Source organism: Sciurus vulgaris (genome assembly GCF_902686455.1).
Source record: "Sciurus vulgaris genome assembly, chromosome: 9".
Classification (NCBI taxonomy): domain Eukaryota; kingdom Metazoa; phylum Chordata; class Mammalia; order Rodentia; family Sciuridae; genus Sciurus; species Sciurus vulgaris.
This window is the reverse complement of record NC_136469.1, coordinates 3,747,857-3,763,500: the sequence shown is the minus strand read 5'-3', so window position 1 is coordinate 3,763,500 and position 15,644 is coordinate 3,747,857. Positions and strand designations below refer to the sequence as shown.

The following is a 15,644-nucleotide window of genomic DNA, read 5'->3' as shown; positions in this document are numbered from 1 at the left end:
TATGGCTATATCCTCTTGTGACAGAGGCTCAGAGGGGTTAAGTAGCTTCTCTAAGGTCACCGAGTCTGTGAGCTGCAGAGAAGGGATTCAATTTCAGGCCTCTGGCCTAGAGTATGTGTTCTTAGATATTGTCACTGAAACAAGTTTAAGCTAACTGTCCTGGAAATAGAACCACCATTTATTAAGTTATTTCTATGATGAAGTAAATTTAGAGTTCCAAGCTTCTGACTCATGGGGAAATTTTCAAAACACATATTTCAAGTTTGAAAGCTGCCTGGGACCTCCTTGACCTGTAAGAACTGTAAGGACAAGTGATTGACAGTTTAAAGGACAATGTGAATTCTGTGTAAAAGGCACTAGGGTATTCATCACCACATGATAACTTCGGGGGTTCTGCTGTTGGGGGTTCAATTGTTCTAATAATATGTAGCATTTCCTATTCTATGAGTTTATACTGCTAACTGCTAACACAATTAGCAATGTGAAGTTACTTTAACAAAGCAAAGTGAAATCCATTTATAAGAGAACCTCTATTCCAAAGGAGGAAAAAAATGTGTACTGTTGGAAACATCCCACCTGTTCCCAAGCTCTTGCTCCCTTGAGACACTCTGCAAACCTACAGGCTGCCGTTCAAGAATTAACTGCCCGGCAGGGTCTCCTCATTGGTGTGTTACAGAGGCCCTGGGGAGAGCCGGGAAGAAGGAAGAGAGGGGCTGAAGGAGCTTTCCACGGTGTGCAAAATGGAGTTTAAGGAAGGTACAGAGTCTTCCTTAAATTTGAAGAGGACTTTTGGAGATCATCTCCTAGGTTTAAAAAAATCACTGATTTTATTTGGATTTCTCATAAAAGTCATGCTTCATTTATGCCTCAGTGACTGCCTCTAGTTGAAAATAACCTGCTTAAATGGCTGGATCTTTTTAATACTGAATATTGATTATTTTGGTCCCCCAAAAAGGAATGGATCTGGACTGTATCTCAGGCAAACACTCCATGAGCACAGGCAGCTATAGGCCTTTTGCAAAAGGAGAAAACAAAACAGAAAACTCTCCTTTCTCTTTTCTAAGAGTTACTTTCTTTTACATTCCTTTTCCTTCCTTGAGTGTGTTCCAGGACCACACTTAAGATATAAAATAGACTCTGGGGCTGGAGATGTGGCTCAGTGGTAGAGCACTTGCCTGGGATGCACAAAGCCCTGGGTTCAGTCTCTAGCACTACAAAAAAAAAAAAAAAAAAGAGGGAGAGAGAGACTCTGAAGGGGAGCCACTGCCTCTGCCCAGGTGTGGCAGTGTTATAGGCTGCAGCTTGTCAACACAAAACACATCCTGAAAACCTCATCCCCAGTACCCCTAAATGTGACAGACAGTAGTTGCAGGCAGGATCTTACAAAGGTAATAAACCTTATAAAGTTTAAACGGGGGGTTAGCTGGGCCTAATCCAACATGAGGGGTGTCCCCATAAGAAGAGAAGACAGGACCGAGGTTATAGCTCAGTGGTACAGCACTTGCCTAGCACATGTGAGGCACTGGGTTCGATCCTCAGCACCACATAAAAAATAAAGGTATTGTGTTGATCTATAACTAAAAAAGAGAAGAAGAAGGAGGAGGAGGAGGAGGAGGAGGAGGAGGAGGAAGAGGAGAGAAGGAGGAGGAGGAAGAGGAGACAGGCACAGGTGCAGAGGGAAGATAACACAGGATTCAGGATTCAGGGTCAAGCAGCCATCTCCAAACCAAGGAGAGAGACCAGAAGAAGCCAACCTCACTGACCCTTTGAGGGAATATAAATTCCCCGGAATTGAGGGAAAATAAATTTCTGTTGATGAAGCCACGAAGTCTCAGGGTAGCTCCAGGACACCAATATGGCATGTGTAAGAGTAAACTCTGGTAACTTCAGCAGCCCACAGAGCTATCTGTGGGAGCCATGAGCTTGTTCATGCAATTAAAAGGAACCTGCAGATTTCTTTAATTTCCTCAACAACTTTTATTGAGCTTTCCTGGACATTAAGCACTCAGCTAAACAGCAAGAACAAAAAAATGATCCCAGAAGTAGCTCAAAATAAATAAAAACCAAATCACCAGCAAGGAATTAGCACTTCAGGGAAAAGACAGGCAGGTATGCTGTGACCAAGGCCACGATGTGGTGTGCAGATGGGCAAGGAACTTCCCTGGGATCAAGGGTAGTGTCAGCCTGGAAGCCACTTCTAAGCTAGGGTTTGAAGGGACAAGAGCAGCTTGCCAGGTAGAAGGAGAAGGAAGAGACAGTGCAGTGTTGGGAAAGTGGCGGGTGTCGGTTGGTGAATGAGGGTCCTGGGCTGCTGGAGTTGGAATGTGTCCGCGGGAGGCAGGGGCAGACGCTGCAGAATCAGGGGCAGACCACAGAGGGCTGGGTGTGCCAAATTCGGATTTTAACCGAATCCAGTTAAATTTCCAGTGGGAAATCTCCAGAGATTTTCATAGAGGAAAGTCATGACCAGACCTGCTGTGAGCACAGTCTCTGGAGCCGGGAGAGGTGTGTCACAGGAGAGGGAAGGCAGGGGGGACCCAGGGGCCTGCACTGAGGCCTAGGGCTGGACTGCTGTGCATTCCCGCTTAGACAATAATTCAAAGGTGCATGGAGTGGGTCTGGCAACCCTGTGAGAGGGCCTGCCATCCAGGAGCACAAACAAGGTTTGCTGGCTCCTTTTCCCCTGTATCAGTTGTCTTAAGAAATATCATCACTTCTTTAAACATAGACACTTGATGTCAATTCAATAAAATGCCTGGTATTTGTTTATTTTTTAAGAATTACATTCAGAGTAGCTACATGGCTTCACTGGTGTTTGAAGTGGGAAGATCTGCTCCTCCCAGAAGCACAACACTACTGGATGCAGTTAAAAAGGAACAGATGTTATTTTGTCTCTTCACAGCACATCCAGTATTTTGGTGAGTCTTGCAAGTTGGGTTTGTGGAAAGTTGCCTGTTGAGGCAACAGAAAGTCTTGGACAGCACACGTCCAGGCCTGGTCTGTTCAATCACTACTGGCCTCCCTTTAGAGTCCACCTAGGACCTCCGCTTCTCTATTTCTAAAAGGAGCAGAGCCTGGTTGCTTATAGCCCAGTGGCAGAGCGGGTGGTGGCAGATTCTATTGCCAGCACCCCTGAGTAAATAGAAAAAAAAAAGGTAAATAGGAGAGGACCAGAGGATGGAGGTGATTCCTGTTGACCAAAATTCTGTAACTCTTTCCTCCCAGAATGCGTACTCTTGAATTTTGCAGCAATTTTTTTTCAAGTTTTAAAAAGACTTCAAATTTTTCCTGAAAAATATTTCTTGGAAAGTACTTAAGTCTTGTTAGATGAACTAAAGCATCTCGCGCGTTTGAAACAGTGCCGCGCTGCGGCACGAGGCTCTCGGGGAACGCGCTGGAACCTCTCTAGGTTCAACCTACAGAAGGCCCGACGAGCAAGGAATGCTTCTGCTATCTGCGGCTTGAGCTCCAAATGCGACTGCAGGGAACCGAGGAGCCCTGCGCCCCCCTCCCTTCCTAGCCAACTTGCTCTGTGGGTGCAGGGGCTCTGCTGGGGAGAGGAAGTTCTCCAGTTCCTTCGCTCCCCACCTGCTGGTCTGTCTGGTTTCCTCTCAGCGCTGTCTGAGGAGCTGATCTTCCCCTCCTCCCTCCCCTCCCTCCTCTCCCTGAGTAGCGCTGCTGTCCTAGCAAGTGATGCTGTCGGAGGCGGGAGACGGGCGCGCAGGCGGCACCGCCGCGGCCTCGGGGCCGCAGCTCCTCTCCCGGCACCGGCGCGCGCTCGGCCCGGGCTTCCTCCTCGCGGCCACTGCGCGGCGGCTCCCGCGCTTGGATGGTAGGCGGCGGCGCGGCTCCCGCTCCCGCCTCTAGCTGCCAGGTCGCGGGCAGCGCCGCGCTCTCCCACCGCCTTCCTGCCCCGGGCCGCGCGGGCCGCGGGAGCCGCCACCGGCCGGGAGCGGCGCCGCCCGGAGGGCTCGCGGCGGAGGAGGCCCGCGGCCGGCGCGATGTCCACCAAGGTCAGGAAGTGCAAGGAGCAGGCGAGGGTGACCTTCCCCGCGCCGGAGGAGGAGGAGGGCGAGGACGAGGCAGCCGAGCCGCAGCGCCGCCGCCGGGGCTGGAAGGGCGTCAACGGGGGGCTGGAGCCGCGCAGCCACCGCGCGCCGCCCCGCTCCCCGGGGCCCGACCCGTGAGTACCGGCCGCCGCGCCCGCGCGGGAAGGCGGCGCCACGACGTGCGCGGCGGGGCGGGTGGATCCGGGGCGCCTGGGCACCCGCAGACTCGGCCGGGCGCTCCCGCTCCGTCCCGCTCCGCCGAGGGACGAGGGGTGCGGGGCGCCCAGGGCGCGACAGGGACTGTCAGGGCTCCAGTGCGCGGAGCCGCCCCGCAGACGGACGCTGATGGCAGACACGCGTCCCAGCCGGCAGCGCCCGACACGCGCGTGACTGCCACGGGACGGGGACCCTCGGAGGCAGACCCGGGATCCCCAGGCTTACCTGGAGAGGCCGAGGAGGGGGACGCTGCTCGGGGACGCTGCTCAGAGACCCTGCAGCCCGGAGCTCCCCGCGGCGTCCCCGGAGAGCCACCCTGGGAACTCGGGTCCCCTCCACCTCCCGGCCGTCGGGGTGGGGGCGCTCGAGTGGCGCTGGGCGACGGCCTTCCCAGACTCCTTTCTAGCTGGGTTAAACCAGAACCGACGCCGCAGCGGGTGCCGACGAGGGAGTGGGCGCGGCGCGAGCCGCGCTGTGCTAACTTCGGCGAGGTTCCCAGGGAGCTCAGAGTCCCCGACTGGTTTTCCTTTTCTTTTTTCTTAACTTTCTCCCCCCGCACCCCCGACCTTTTTTCTTTTTAACGAAGGAGGGATTGGCGCTCAAATTTGAGAAAGAGCAACTTTTCTGAATCCCCAGTCTCAGTCTGCTGCGAGATCGAAAAGATAAGAAGGGCTGTTCCGATTTCAGAGTGAGATGCCCCTGCTTCTCTTCCCACTATCTGAGCGGTGCTGAAGGGCTCCTTGTCTTTTTTAGGATGCAGCACAGACCGAGGTAGAGCCCCGGGGTCAGAGGAGGCGCTGGCCACCGACAGGCAGAACCGGGGAGGTGGTTCTTGGGTGGGGACCGAGGCTCTGCAGCGCCCCCTGCCGCCCCAAGCTATCCCCGCCGAGCAGAGACCTTGGGGCCCCGGGACTCACCCCTCAGCTTGGCAGGCCCAGAGCTGCTGCCTGGCGGGACTGGACTTGCCTGTAGGAAAAAAGAAATCAGTGGCTGGGAGTAGATCCCAAGGGGAAGGGTCCGACTGGAAATGAGTGGTGCATCCTGATGTGGTTCGTTACTGCTGAGGATTAGCGTGGAGTGGAAACAGCCCAGGAGATGCAAGGACGGGCCTTAATCCTGTGGGACTGAAGAGCCTCCAGTGCGCCTCCTCGCTCCCCTGGGAGTTCAAACACTGTCCATTTTTCTTTTGCCAAATTGTTTTGATAAACTTGCTCAGTTTCTTGATTCGTTAAAAATTCTTTCACAATAAATCCAGACAAATTGGGACACCTGAACACTATTATCGTAGAAAGTAGGGCGGAGCAGATTACTGTACCTGCTTTTGAAGTTTGAGGTCAATTGCACAAAGCCCTGGAAAGAGGCCAGTTGTGGGCTGGCCATCTGAGGGCTAGTAGAACACCCTTCTGATTTACCTACTACAAAATGGGCAAGTGAGTGCCTGGTACCTGTTTCCCACAGGTCAAGGAGACCGGTCACTTTGAGGAGACACACATTGATGGCCTTTCCTTCATGTTTATTTGAAGCCTACCACACAGTGAATCAGAGACCAGCTTTATAGCAGTGTCTGTAGCAGCTTCACGCCTCATCCTGTTGAGTAGAACAAGGCCACGGCTAATAAATGCTGTTTATGTGCTGCTGTTTAAAAGTGAGCAGACAGCCCTAGCATGGACCAGAGAAGTATGTCCAGCCTAGCAACGCCCGGGTCATTTTCCGCAGGCAGAAGAGCACAGCTAGGTTTAAAATTCAGCAGGATCCTGAGGATAGAGTGCCCCTGTTACCAGGGAAAGTCCTCAGGGTAATCCTGGGGCTCATTTCGTCCCAGTATTCCACTTGGGAATAAACAGACTTAGGGACAAGAGTGTCATCTGTTATGTCACTATTTTTAATCTTTGATAGAACTTCTTGATTAGCCATTAGTTCCAGCCAAGGCTTCCTTCGTCCCAGCTATTTGTAAACCAGGATTTGTCATCCGAGATTACTTCCTTCTTGAAGTTGTGGGATTGTTAAGTATCTGATGAACTCCAAGCAGGCGTTTGCAGACCATCCTCCTGGGTTTCAATCCAAACATGTTTCTTACGCCTGTCTGTGCAGAATGCAGGCTGTGCAGGCGATGCAGGAGACACGTGCCCACTTTCCAGCACTCGGGGATTCAGAGTCTCTTGGGAGAGTGGTGGGAATGAGGTGGGCTTGAGGAACCAAGCTGCAAGTAGAGAAGAACCGCTGTCGAAACTACAGAGATGGGCTATAGAGACTCCAGCGCAGAGCAGAGTAGCCCGTGGAGAAACTGGGCTGAACATTTTGGTTTGGGACATGCTATGGGGGGTCTCATATGCCAGGAAGTGGCAGTGGGGTGCCATGGATGGTTTTAAGTCAGCAGCTGTTTAATCAAAGCCACTCTGGGTGCAGCAAAGATTGATGTGGCAGGTGACAGAATGTGAAGGAACGCACGGCAGGTGAAGTAGCTGACCAGGCCGAGGTCAGGGTCTGCTATGGGGCGGTGTAGAGGGGATGAGAAGCAGGGAGGCTGGTGAGAGGACAGACCAGTGGCGTCTCTGGGCTCTTCACTCTGCTCCCCGTGAACGGTGTAAAGAGAAGCAGAGTCTGAGAGGATCCGACGATTTTGACCTAGATAACTAAGACTGTTGAGGTCACTTTTGAACAGAAAGGAGAAATGGGAAGGATCTGATTTTTCAGATAATACGAATGGAAGTGTGAAGAAGAAGGCAGAAATGCAGGTTAGTGGACGGGGGCGATGGCCGGAGCCAGTGCTTCTGGGATTTCTCAGAGAGGAGCATGAGGAGAGCAGCAGAGAGTCCAAGCAGTGTGTGTGTGTGTGTGCGCGCGCGTGTGTAGGGGGACTTTTGTTTAGAGGCAGAGACAAAGTTAACAGGCAAAGCACAGAGGAGGAGGAGCAGGTGCTGTTGGCGGGGGTGCCTGGGGAAAGCGCCCCAGGAGAAGCGGGGAAGAGCCGACCCCTGGCGGCTTGGACACTCGTGCACAAAGCCAGTGGCGCCCTGGCAGTGTTGTCCTGGACAGAGGGAGACTTCCAGGAAACGAAATTCTGCCTCTCTCTTCAGAGGAAGCACTGCCCAGTTAGCCAGGATAAGGAAAGCCGCCATCTGCGTCTGTCATGCTGCTGCTGCTGCGTGCGCGCACTAACTCAAAGCGCAGTCGCCTGGCCGTCATTCCACACGTGTGGAAATTGGTACCAAGAAGTCATCTTCTAGAGTGTACTTGGCAAATCAGCAATGGCGTCTGCGGCTCCGTTCTGTGTGAAGGGGAGCAGTGGTGACATGCCGCGCCCTGTAACCCCAGGCGGCTGATTGCGTTGCTGGCCCTGGACTTGTGGAATATTCCAGCCTGGCTTGCTCTGGCTGTGGGTTTAGGAATGGTGCCGTGTGGGTTGGTTTGGGCATCAGACTGGAAGCAGCAGCGCCTCCTTCCCACCCCTGGACTGGGAGTCCAGGCTCTCTGAGGGGCTGCCGAGTGTCCAGGGACAGGAATCTATGCTTGGGGGACTGAAGTCTGACTGAAAGCAGCCTCAAGGAGAAGGCTTGATTTTCGAGACCAGCAGCGTGGCCTTAGGCTTCCACAATCTGAAACCTCCCGTTACCTCATGAGGCTTGTATCCTGGAGTAGCAAGTCTACTAAGTAAGATGTGGAGATGTCATTTGTGTTGGTCTGTTTAATTTTGTATGATATCAAAGTGATCCACGAATATAGTTTTAGGCATCCGTTTGTGCTAAAATGCCTACAAGAGTCACAGGAACCCCAGCAGCCCCCTGGATCTGTCCCCTCTCCTTGAGTTCACACCATTTTCAGCTCCTCCCTGGGCTGTTTGCTTGTTATTCGTAGATTCTAGCTGCCATCCATAACCGCAGGAGAGAGTTTTTGCTCACTATTCCTGTTATTCTCCCCTTATCCTCCACAACGTAGTTTGCCATAGTCTTGCTGGTTAATATCTTATTTAGGGTCCTCATCATTAGGACCATGCAGCCATGATCGCTGCTGAACAATGTTGTAGAACTGCCTTTCTTTTATAATTACTTGTGTCCCTTGGGGGAGGGGGCAGGCACATCTTGTCTCTGTAGCTGAATTTTCTACAGTCTCCCACAGTTGCTTTCCTGAGAAGATATCTCTCTGACTGACTTTGTATATGTTTAAATGTGTTCTCCTGCAGGAAGCTTTTAGAATTGTCTCTTCATTAGTGCTATTCTGAAGATGTGCTTTGATAAGAGTCTTTTCTCATTACTAAAACTGGACACTGGGTGAATCCTTTCAATTTGGAGATTATGTCCTTTTGTTCGGATTTGATTATGTTTTGGGGGGTATTATTTCTTGTATTATTTGCTGACCACTATTTTTATTCTTCTCTCTAGAATACTTATTATGTGGATGTTGTATTTCCTAAATAGTTCCCTGGTTTTTGTATTTCCTCTCTCCAGTTTTCCAGTACTTGTCTTTTGCATTCTTCTTTTTGAGCTGTTTCTTTGTATCTCCCAACTATTTCACTGTTTTTTTCCACTTTAGTGCATGCGCGCTCGCTCGCGTGCGCGCGCGCGCGCACACACACACACACACACACACACACATTTGCAGTGAGAGCTGGGTACTGAAACTAGGGCCTCATGTGAGCTATACACATGCTGTAGCTCTGAGCTACATCCTCAGCCCCTAGCCAATAAAATTTTAACCTCTAAGCACTCTTTGTCAGAAATCAGTATTTTCAAGACACACATTTCTTAGGGGAGGAGGGACTAGGAAACAATAAAGCTGGCTGTTGGTGTCGTGGAAGTGGGCGGGGTTCCCGGCTGTTCTTAGCTTCTGCCCCCCGAGGCCTGGTCTCCCCACATCTAGACCGTCTCTGTTTCTATGTCTCCAGAGATTCCGTGACCTATCTCTCCTGCAGGACTGCAGGAAGGTTGTCATGTGACCAGTGGGGACCTAGGGACAGAGAGAAGGGTCTCTCCTACTCCTGCAGGCTTCCAGCAGCTCCCTTGTGCCAGGTCCCAGCCCAGCTCCACTTGCTGGACTCTGCGTTGAGCAGGGTGGATCAGCCCACCCCCCATTCCAGGCAGTCCTGGAACCTCCTGTCCGCACTGAATGGTGGGCAGGATCTCTCTCCATCTTCATGTTGCAGCTACTTGGCTTCATGGAATTTGCATTGATGTTCCTTACTGTCTTGTCATTGAGGGGGTTTCTGGAGAAGACGGATGAGAAAGGCCTTTATTCTATCATCCTGACACCAAGCCCCTCCACGGTTGTGTTTTGTTTATTCAAGCCCTGACGATGACAGTATTTTTGACAGAACTAAGATTGCAGGTGGAGGAATAGTCTCACAATGAGCTCACCAGGCAAAGGGAGTAGACAGCAGTCTCCATGACCACAGAAGGGCGGCCGCAGTCCCCACTGCAGTCATCTCAGCTCTGTACCTCTCTGTCTAACTAGGAGACAGCACTTTGAAGAATAATAGAGTGAGTTGAAAATAGTTCATCAAGTTCAAGTCCAGTGCCTTATGTTATGAATTAAGCCACTGGATCTGAAGGTTGACATGGAATTCCCAGTAGCCTCAGGTCATAGGAAACATCCAGGTCCGGGGGCCGTCCTTGTGCACTGTGGCCTCCACTGGGTTAAGCATTTCTTCCTCAAAACATTTAATGTAACTACTCCTAGGAGAAACAACACAGGAAATTATTAATTAGTATTAATTCATTTACGAGATCCAATTAAGTCATCACAGCAATTTGGCTGCTGATAGCAGAGCAGCTTGGCAAAGCTTGTAAGAGAAGTCAGAGAACGAAGGCGGGAAAGAGAAAAGGCGTCTCAGGGACCATTGCCTTGCTCCCTTTTCCTCATCTCACAGAGGTGAAGGGACCCCCGTCCACGTCTGGCCCATCCTCCACGGGCTGAGTTAGAATTTTAGGAACTTTTCCATTTCTGTGCTGAAGTTGGGATAGCAGATCTCTCTGAAGTTGTTCTTAACCATCAAGCCTCTCCTGCCTAACATGTCCACAAGCCCATCTGCACAGTTTACAACAGGCAGTAAGACACCACAGGGAAGGCAAAGATGTCTGCTGAGCTCCTGTGCCCTGTGCCAAGGAGCACTTGGGACTTCCCAGCTCCGACTGGATCACGGTGGCCTCTTCAGCAGCATGCTCAAGTAACCATGAATGTCCACCCGGCAGCCCACAGAGGGGATCCTCTGTGCTTGGCCAGCAACCCACATCTCCAAACTGCCCGCGACCTGTGACAATCTTGCTCTGGACAGGGAGCCAGATTAGTGGACTCGGCAGGGAGAAGGCAGCAGGCCTAGTTGTAGACGTCACAGTTGTGACTTTATGAGGATAATCAGGACTGTTACAGTACTCTCTTAATTCAGCATCTGGGTCAGGGACATTCATATACAATTATCCAGTCAGAAACTCTCTTATTTTAAAAAAAAAACTCCTATTTTCAAATAATAGGTGATAATATATGTTTGGTCCTGGACCTTTGTAAAAAATGAGATTTAATTGTCCACCAGTGTGTGACCTGTTAAGGAAAGAGCTTGACCTGCTGATATTCTGCATCAGCTCTGCACTTCTGAATACATTTTGGCCACTAAAATCAATGCCTGTGGATTCTGGTGAGATGGAGGTTGCAGAGAGATGAGGGGGGAGTGATCACTAAAGCCCCAGACTGACTTCACATGTGGATGACAGTGACAGAAAGCCAGGTCTCTTTGCTTCTAATAGCTGCAGAGGTTAAAATATAGACATATTTAATAGTAACGAGTACATTTAAATGGCCAAATAAAATTTATCTTCAGTAAGCAGAAGATTTTTGTTTTATTGAGCTCATTTTTTCTCTGTTCTTATTTAATTATAGACTGAATTCGTATAACTTCTAATTTGTCTCTAACCATTCTGAAATAATAAAAATTAGTTTTAAAAAGCATTGTGAAAATGAATTTATTTTAGAAGATAGGCTTAATTATTAATTAATTTTTAGTGGTTATTAATTTTAAGGTTTAATACATATTTTCCCTCTAGGTTTATCCTGACAAAACTTAATTTTACCTGAGATCAAAATCAAGAGATAGAGAAGTCATCGAACACTTCAGTGATATAACTAGGAATTGATCTGATTAACAGACATCTGTGCTTTAACATTTGGTTGACAGAAGACTGGTTATTTGTATTCTTTAACTTTCATGAATATATTCATGACGTTCTTGTTCATAGAAGATGTCCTCCAATTCCCTTACCCCTTCCCCAGGTGACAGGGGAATGGCTGGCTCCTGTGGGTGTGAGCAGGTGCGCCCGGTCCTGCAGCAGACATCCCCTGACACATGCTGGAGGCGGGGCGTGCAGGGCAGAAGGGGCAGCCTCTGATCCTCAAGACACACTGAACCGTGGAGGAGACGGGCATGGAAGGACACCCACAGCCGTGCAGCCGTTGGTTGATGGGGTCGGAGTGAAATGCAGACCCCGTAAGCAGGAATGCCCAAGTTCCAGATCACTGGCCTCCATACTTCCTGGGCTCACCCTGAGGCAGCATCGCCCGGGAGCCAGGCGGGCTTGGCGAGGGCCTCGCTTCTCCTCCTGGGGACTCAGCAGCGACATACCTTTCACGTCTGCCTTTCTGGCATTACTTGCTGAGGAGTCTGGCAGAGCTGCTGCATGCTCCTGAGAAGGCTGCGGGGCCAGTGAAGGAGACGGGCGACCTGAGGTCCGCTCCTTGTCCCTGGCAGCCTACTGTGGGGACCCAGATCTCTCCCTGGCTGGCAGCATTTTATTTTCTGTGGAATGGGGCTCTTTGGAAAGGAAGGCTGCGCCTGCCTCCTTCCTAGATGCAGTGCTTCTCCCCGGGGTGGTGTGCAGTGGGTGGGCTGTGGCCCTGGGCCTGCGACCTGAGCAGCTGAGCTGTGGTTTGCGCCCCCCCTTCCACGCTGGGCACCCGGCGCTGCTGACGTCCAGAGGGGCCCTCCACCCCTCCTCCCACAAACACATATGAAGAGGTTTTCCAGGTGGGCTTCTGAGGGCCTCAGCCTCCTTCTCCTCCTTCCAGCCACACACGTGGCACTCTGGGCCAATGTCAGACGTCTTTAGAGGCAGCGGCATTGACTGGCAGGTGGTGCGTGCGGGGGACCCTGAGGGTCTCCTCTTTCGGCACTTCTCTGCTGGCTTCTGGTTCTCTCTCAGGCCCGCTCTCCCCAACCCCCTCACCACTTCTGCTCAGCACCATCTCAGTGCCGTAACCACCGTGTCCGCCGCTCCCTGGCCAGCACCCTCGACTTGCTGTTCACCAGACCACCGACTGGCTCCTGGCCACTTGGCACAGTCTCCTGGTGTGGCGAGCTGACTGGTCACAGCCCTTCGGGTGTCCCTCTCATGGCTTTGGCCACATGGATGGTGTGGTTACTTCGTGGGCTTGCCTCCCACATGGCTTGAGGGGTGATTCATTCTTGATCTCATTTCAATAATGAATTTGAGGCCATTTCTTTAATAATGCTCACTTGTTGCTGAGTGCCAAGGAGCTTGGGATTCCAGCCAGAGGGCCATTTTAGAAGCTGTTCTCTTTGGACTCTCGCTATCCCAACACTGACGCTGCGCATACAATTTGACGATAATAAGATCTTGATTCAACGTGGTGTTGTTTTTCACAGTCCCTGGGAAGAGCGCGGTAAAGGAGGAGAGCTGGGCAGGACCTCCGAGCTGAGGCAGGCCTCCCTCAGACCTGCGGGGAGTTACTCAGCATTCCGAGGAGGCCTGTTTGTCTCCAGGATTAGTATCAATCAGCAAGTACTTTTTAAGCTCCTGGGCTGCATTAGGCACTGTCGAGATGACACGGAGGTGAAAACACAGGCTGAGATGCAGGAAGCCCTATCCTCAATCAACCTTGAGGAACGAATGTCACAGGAGACCATAATCAAGGGAACGCAAACCAAGGAGACGAAATGAAGTATCCAGATTTATGAGCAGACTAGCAGCGTCACCCAGCAACTCAGGCTGTGGTCCGCAATGGCTCCGGAGAAGACCCAAGGACTCCCTTTCTAAGTCGGGCCTCTGTCCTTTGGGCAGCCTCCACCCAGGGAGCTCCGTTTCCACAGGCATCACGTGAGCTGGACCATGAACGGTGACGGGCTTGAGCTGACAAGGGCAGGGAGCAGAGTGTTCAGGGATGAGCCACGAGGAGCAGGGCGGTCAGGAGAGCCCTCACACAGCCCGGACGGGCAGCCACACACAGCGCCCATCGTTGTCCACGCCAGCCTCTCTCCCCAGCCTCCCATGACTGACCAGGAGAGAGAAAACTAACCCAAGCTCCAATGTATGGCTTTAATTGGTTTTTAAGTGTTTGTTTTGTTTTATTTGCTTACTACACAGACACTCACTCAACAAGTGAACTAGCAATCAATAATTAAGCAATTAAGCTAATTAAGCAATCAAGCAATTCCGTGAGCTGACAGGAAGGGAGGCCTGGCTACCAGATTAGAGGACTGGTCAGCGAGGGCCGCCTCCCTGCATCCTGAGCCTGTGCCTAAGGGGCATGGCCTGCTGGTCCCCTCCCGTCTCCAAAGGCAGTGGGCGTCTCTGTGGTCTGACCGTACCTGACATTGAGTGCAGCCCAGAAAGACGCTGGGAGGCTGACCTCACTCATCCTAACCTGATGCCATAAAGTAAATGTCGTTTTTAAGAAATACTCTCTCAACGGGATCAAATCACCGAGGCTCCTGGGAATCCATGCTTCCCCTGCTCTCCCATGGTGGCAGGGCTTGGGGATGGCGTGTCCTGAGCTCTGGCCTCCTTTCTTGGGTGCTTCTTGTCAGCAGAAGGAACTTGCTGTTGGTGGACTTGCCTCTGCTGGAAACCCAGGAGTGCTCGCTGGGTACTCTCTTCAGGAAGGTGCTGGGCTTGAGCCAGTGCCCGCACAGTGTCCCTCACCTGCTCCACAGCACCGAGGCCACCCCAGCCCTGGCAGGCGCCCAGCTCTCCACAGGCTCAAACCACGAGGCGTGAGGGGCTCCAGGGGGCTTTAGCCCACACCGTGCCCTGTCCAACCAGGCTGAACTGTCCCCAGCCTCCAGATAAGACAGGCCTGGCAAGAGCCCTGCCCTCAGACCTTCCTCGCCTCACTCTGCCCCCTTCTGTTCTCCATTTCCCCTCCTGGGACCGCAGCACCGAGGCTTTGCTGTTGAGGTGGGACAGCCGTCCTGGCCGCATGGGAGGCCCAGATCGAGCTCCTTCGGGATGAACTAGGGAAATAAAGGAATCGAGTAACTTATCTGCACGACAGTCTCCCTTTTCTCAAATTCTGCTTGCAAAACTTAGTTCTTGCAAAAATCAGAACACGCCTGTGCTCTTTCTCTTTGTGCTCCTCCTCTAACATTGCTCTTCTCCACTTTCCCTTAAGCACACCGCCCGAGGCTACCCGGTAGCCCACCCCAGGCGAAGGTGTCCCTAGTCAACAAAGGTGAAGTCCTTATGTGTGGAATGCAAAAGAGTGACAATCTTAACATACTTAAAAAACATCCTTGAGGGTAGAGGAACTCCTCTGATCGTACAGGAGCAAGCAGGGTCTTGGGTCTTAGGACAGTGAAGGAGGAGTCTGAGGAACAGAAAGGAGGCTGGCCAGGAGGGTGGGAGACGTGCAGAGGCCACTGGGCTGCTGGTGGCTTCTGAAGGGAAGTGGGGTAGGGAAAGCAGCTGGGAAGGGCAGGATGCCAGGGGTGGCTGTGGTGTATGAGGAGGAGACTTGGGAACCGCCGGGAGTCAGCGAGGCCAGGTGACTCCGGGCTGCAGGTACCGTCTGTGTGTTGACCTTGGGCAGTTTCCCCTGAGCTCGGCTTGCTGGTCTGTGAGGCAGAGGAAATGACACCTGCCTCACAGCTTTGCTGTGGGACTCAACTGTGACAGGGCCTTGCCTGAGGACGCCTCACGTGCACCGGGTCCTGGTGAGGTCCATTCCTGCTGCTGGGAAGCTGTGGTGATAGTGCAGCAGCGATCTGGGAGCTGGTGACCGTGATGGGAATGGTCAGGAAGGGCCCAGCGAGCAGGAGAGTAGACGACCTTGAACTTGCGAACCTGAGTGGTCGCGATGCAATGCTGGGATGGGGAGCTGGGCTGAGGCAGAAGCCTTGGGTGTGTCAGAGGGATCAGGCCGGGAATTCCGGCGGACACAGGTGTGGAGTGCCTGCTCTCTAAGGGCACTGGGATAATGAGAAGTAGAATCCGCTTGGCTCTCCAGGAATGTGTGGAATTGGGGCACAACAGGGGGACTGGTGCTATCTTAACAAGTTAAATAATGTAATTAGGTTTAAAATACATGGCATATAAAAATAATTGGTTTAAAATTTACATAAGAAATTGGGAAGGAGGAGAAAGACTATCAGGAATCTGG

General features: G+C 51.9%; 1 protein-coding gene across 5 annotated transcripts in view; it reads left to right on the top strand.

The window, feature by feature from the left end:
- Positions 1-3,407: 3,407 nt before the first annotated feature.
- Positions 3,408-15,644, top strand: part of TRPC3 (transient receptor potential cation channel subfamily C member 3) — a 59,248-nt gene continuing 47,011 nt past the window's right edge. For 3 of the 5 annotated variants that reach the window (XM_079154012.1, XM_079154011.1, XM_079154010.1), the window contains exon 1: positions 3,409-4,183. In XM_079154012.1, coding sequence (XP_079010138.1) covers positions 4,002-4,183 — 182 coding nt within the window. In that variant the 5' untranslated portion in view covers positions 3,409-4,001. Of the gene's footprint in view, positions 4,184-12,056; positions 15,278-15,644 lie in introns of those variants that run through there. The other 2 variants (XM_079154013.1, XM_079154014.1) reach the window with 2 other exon arrangements.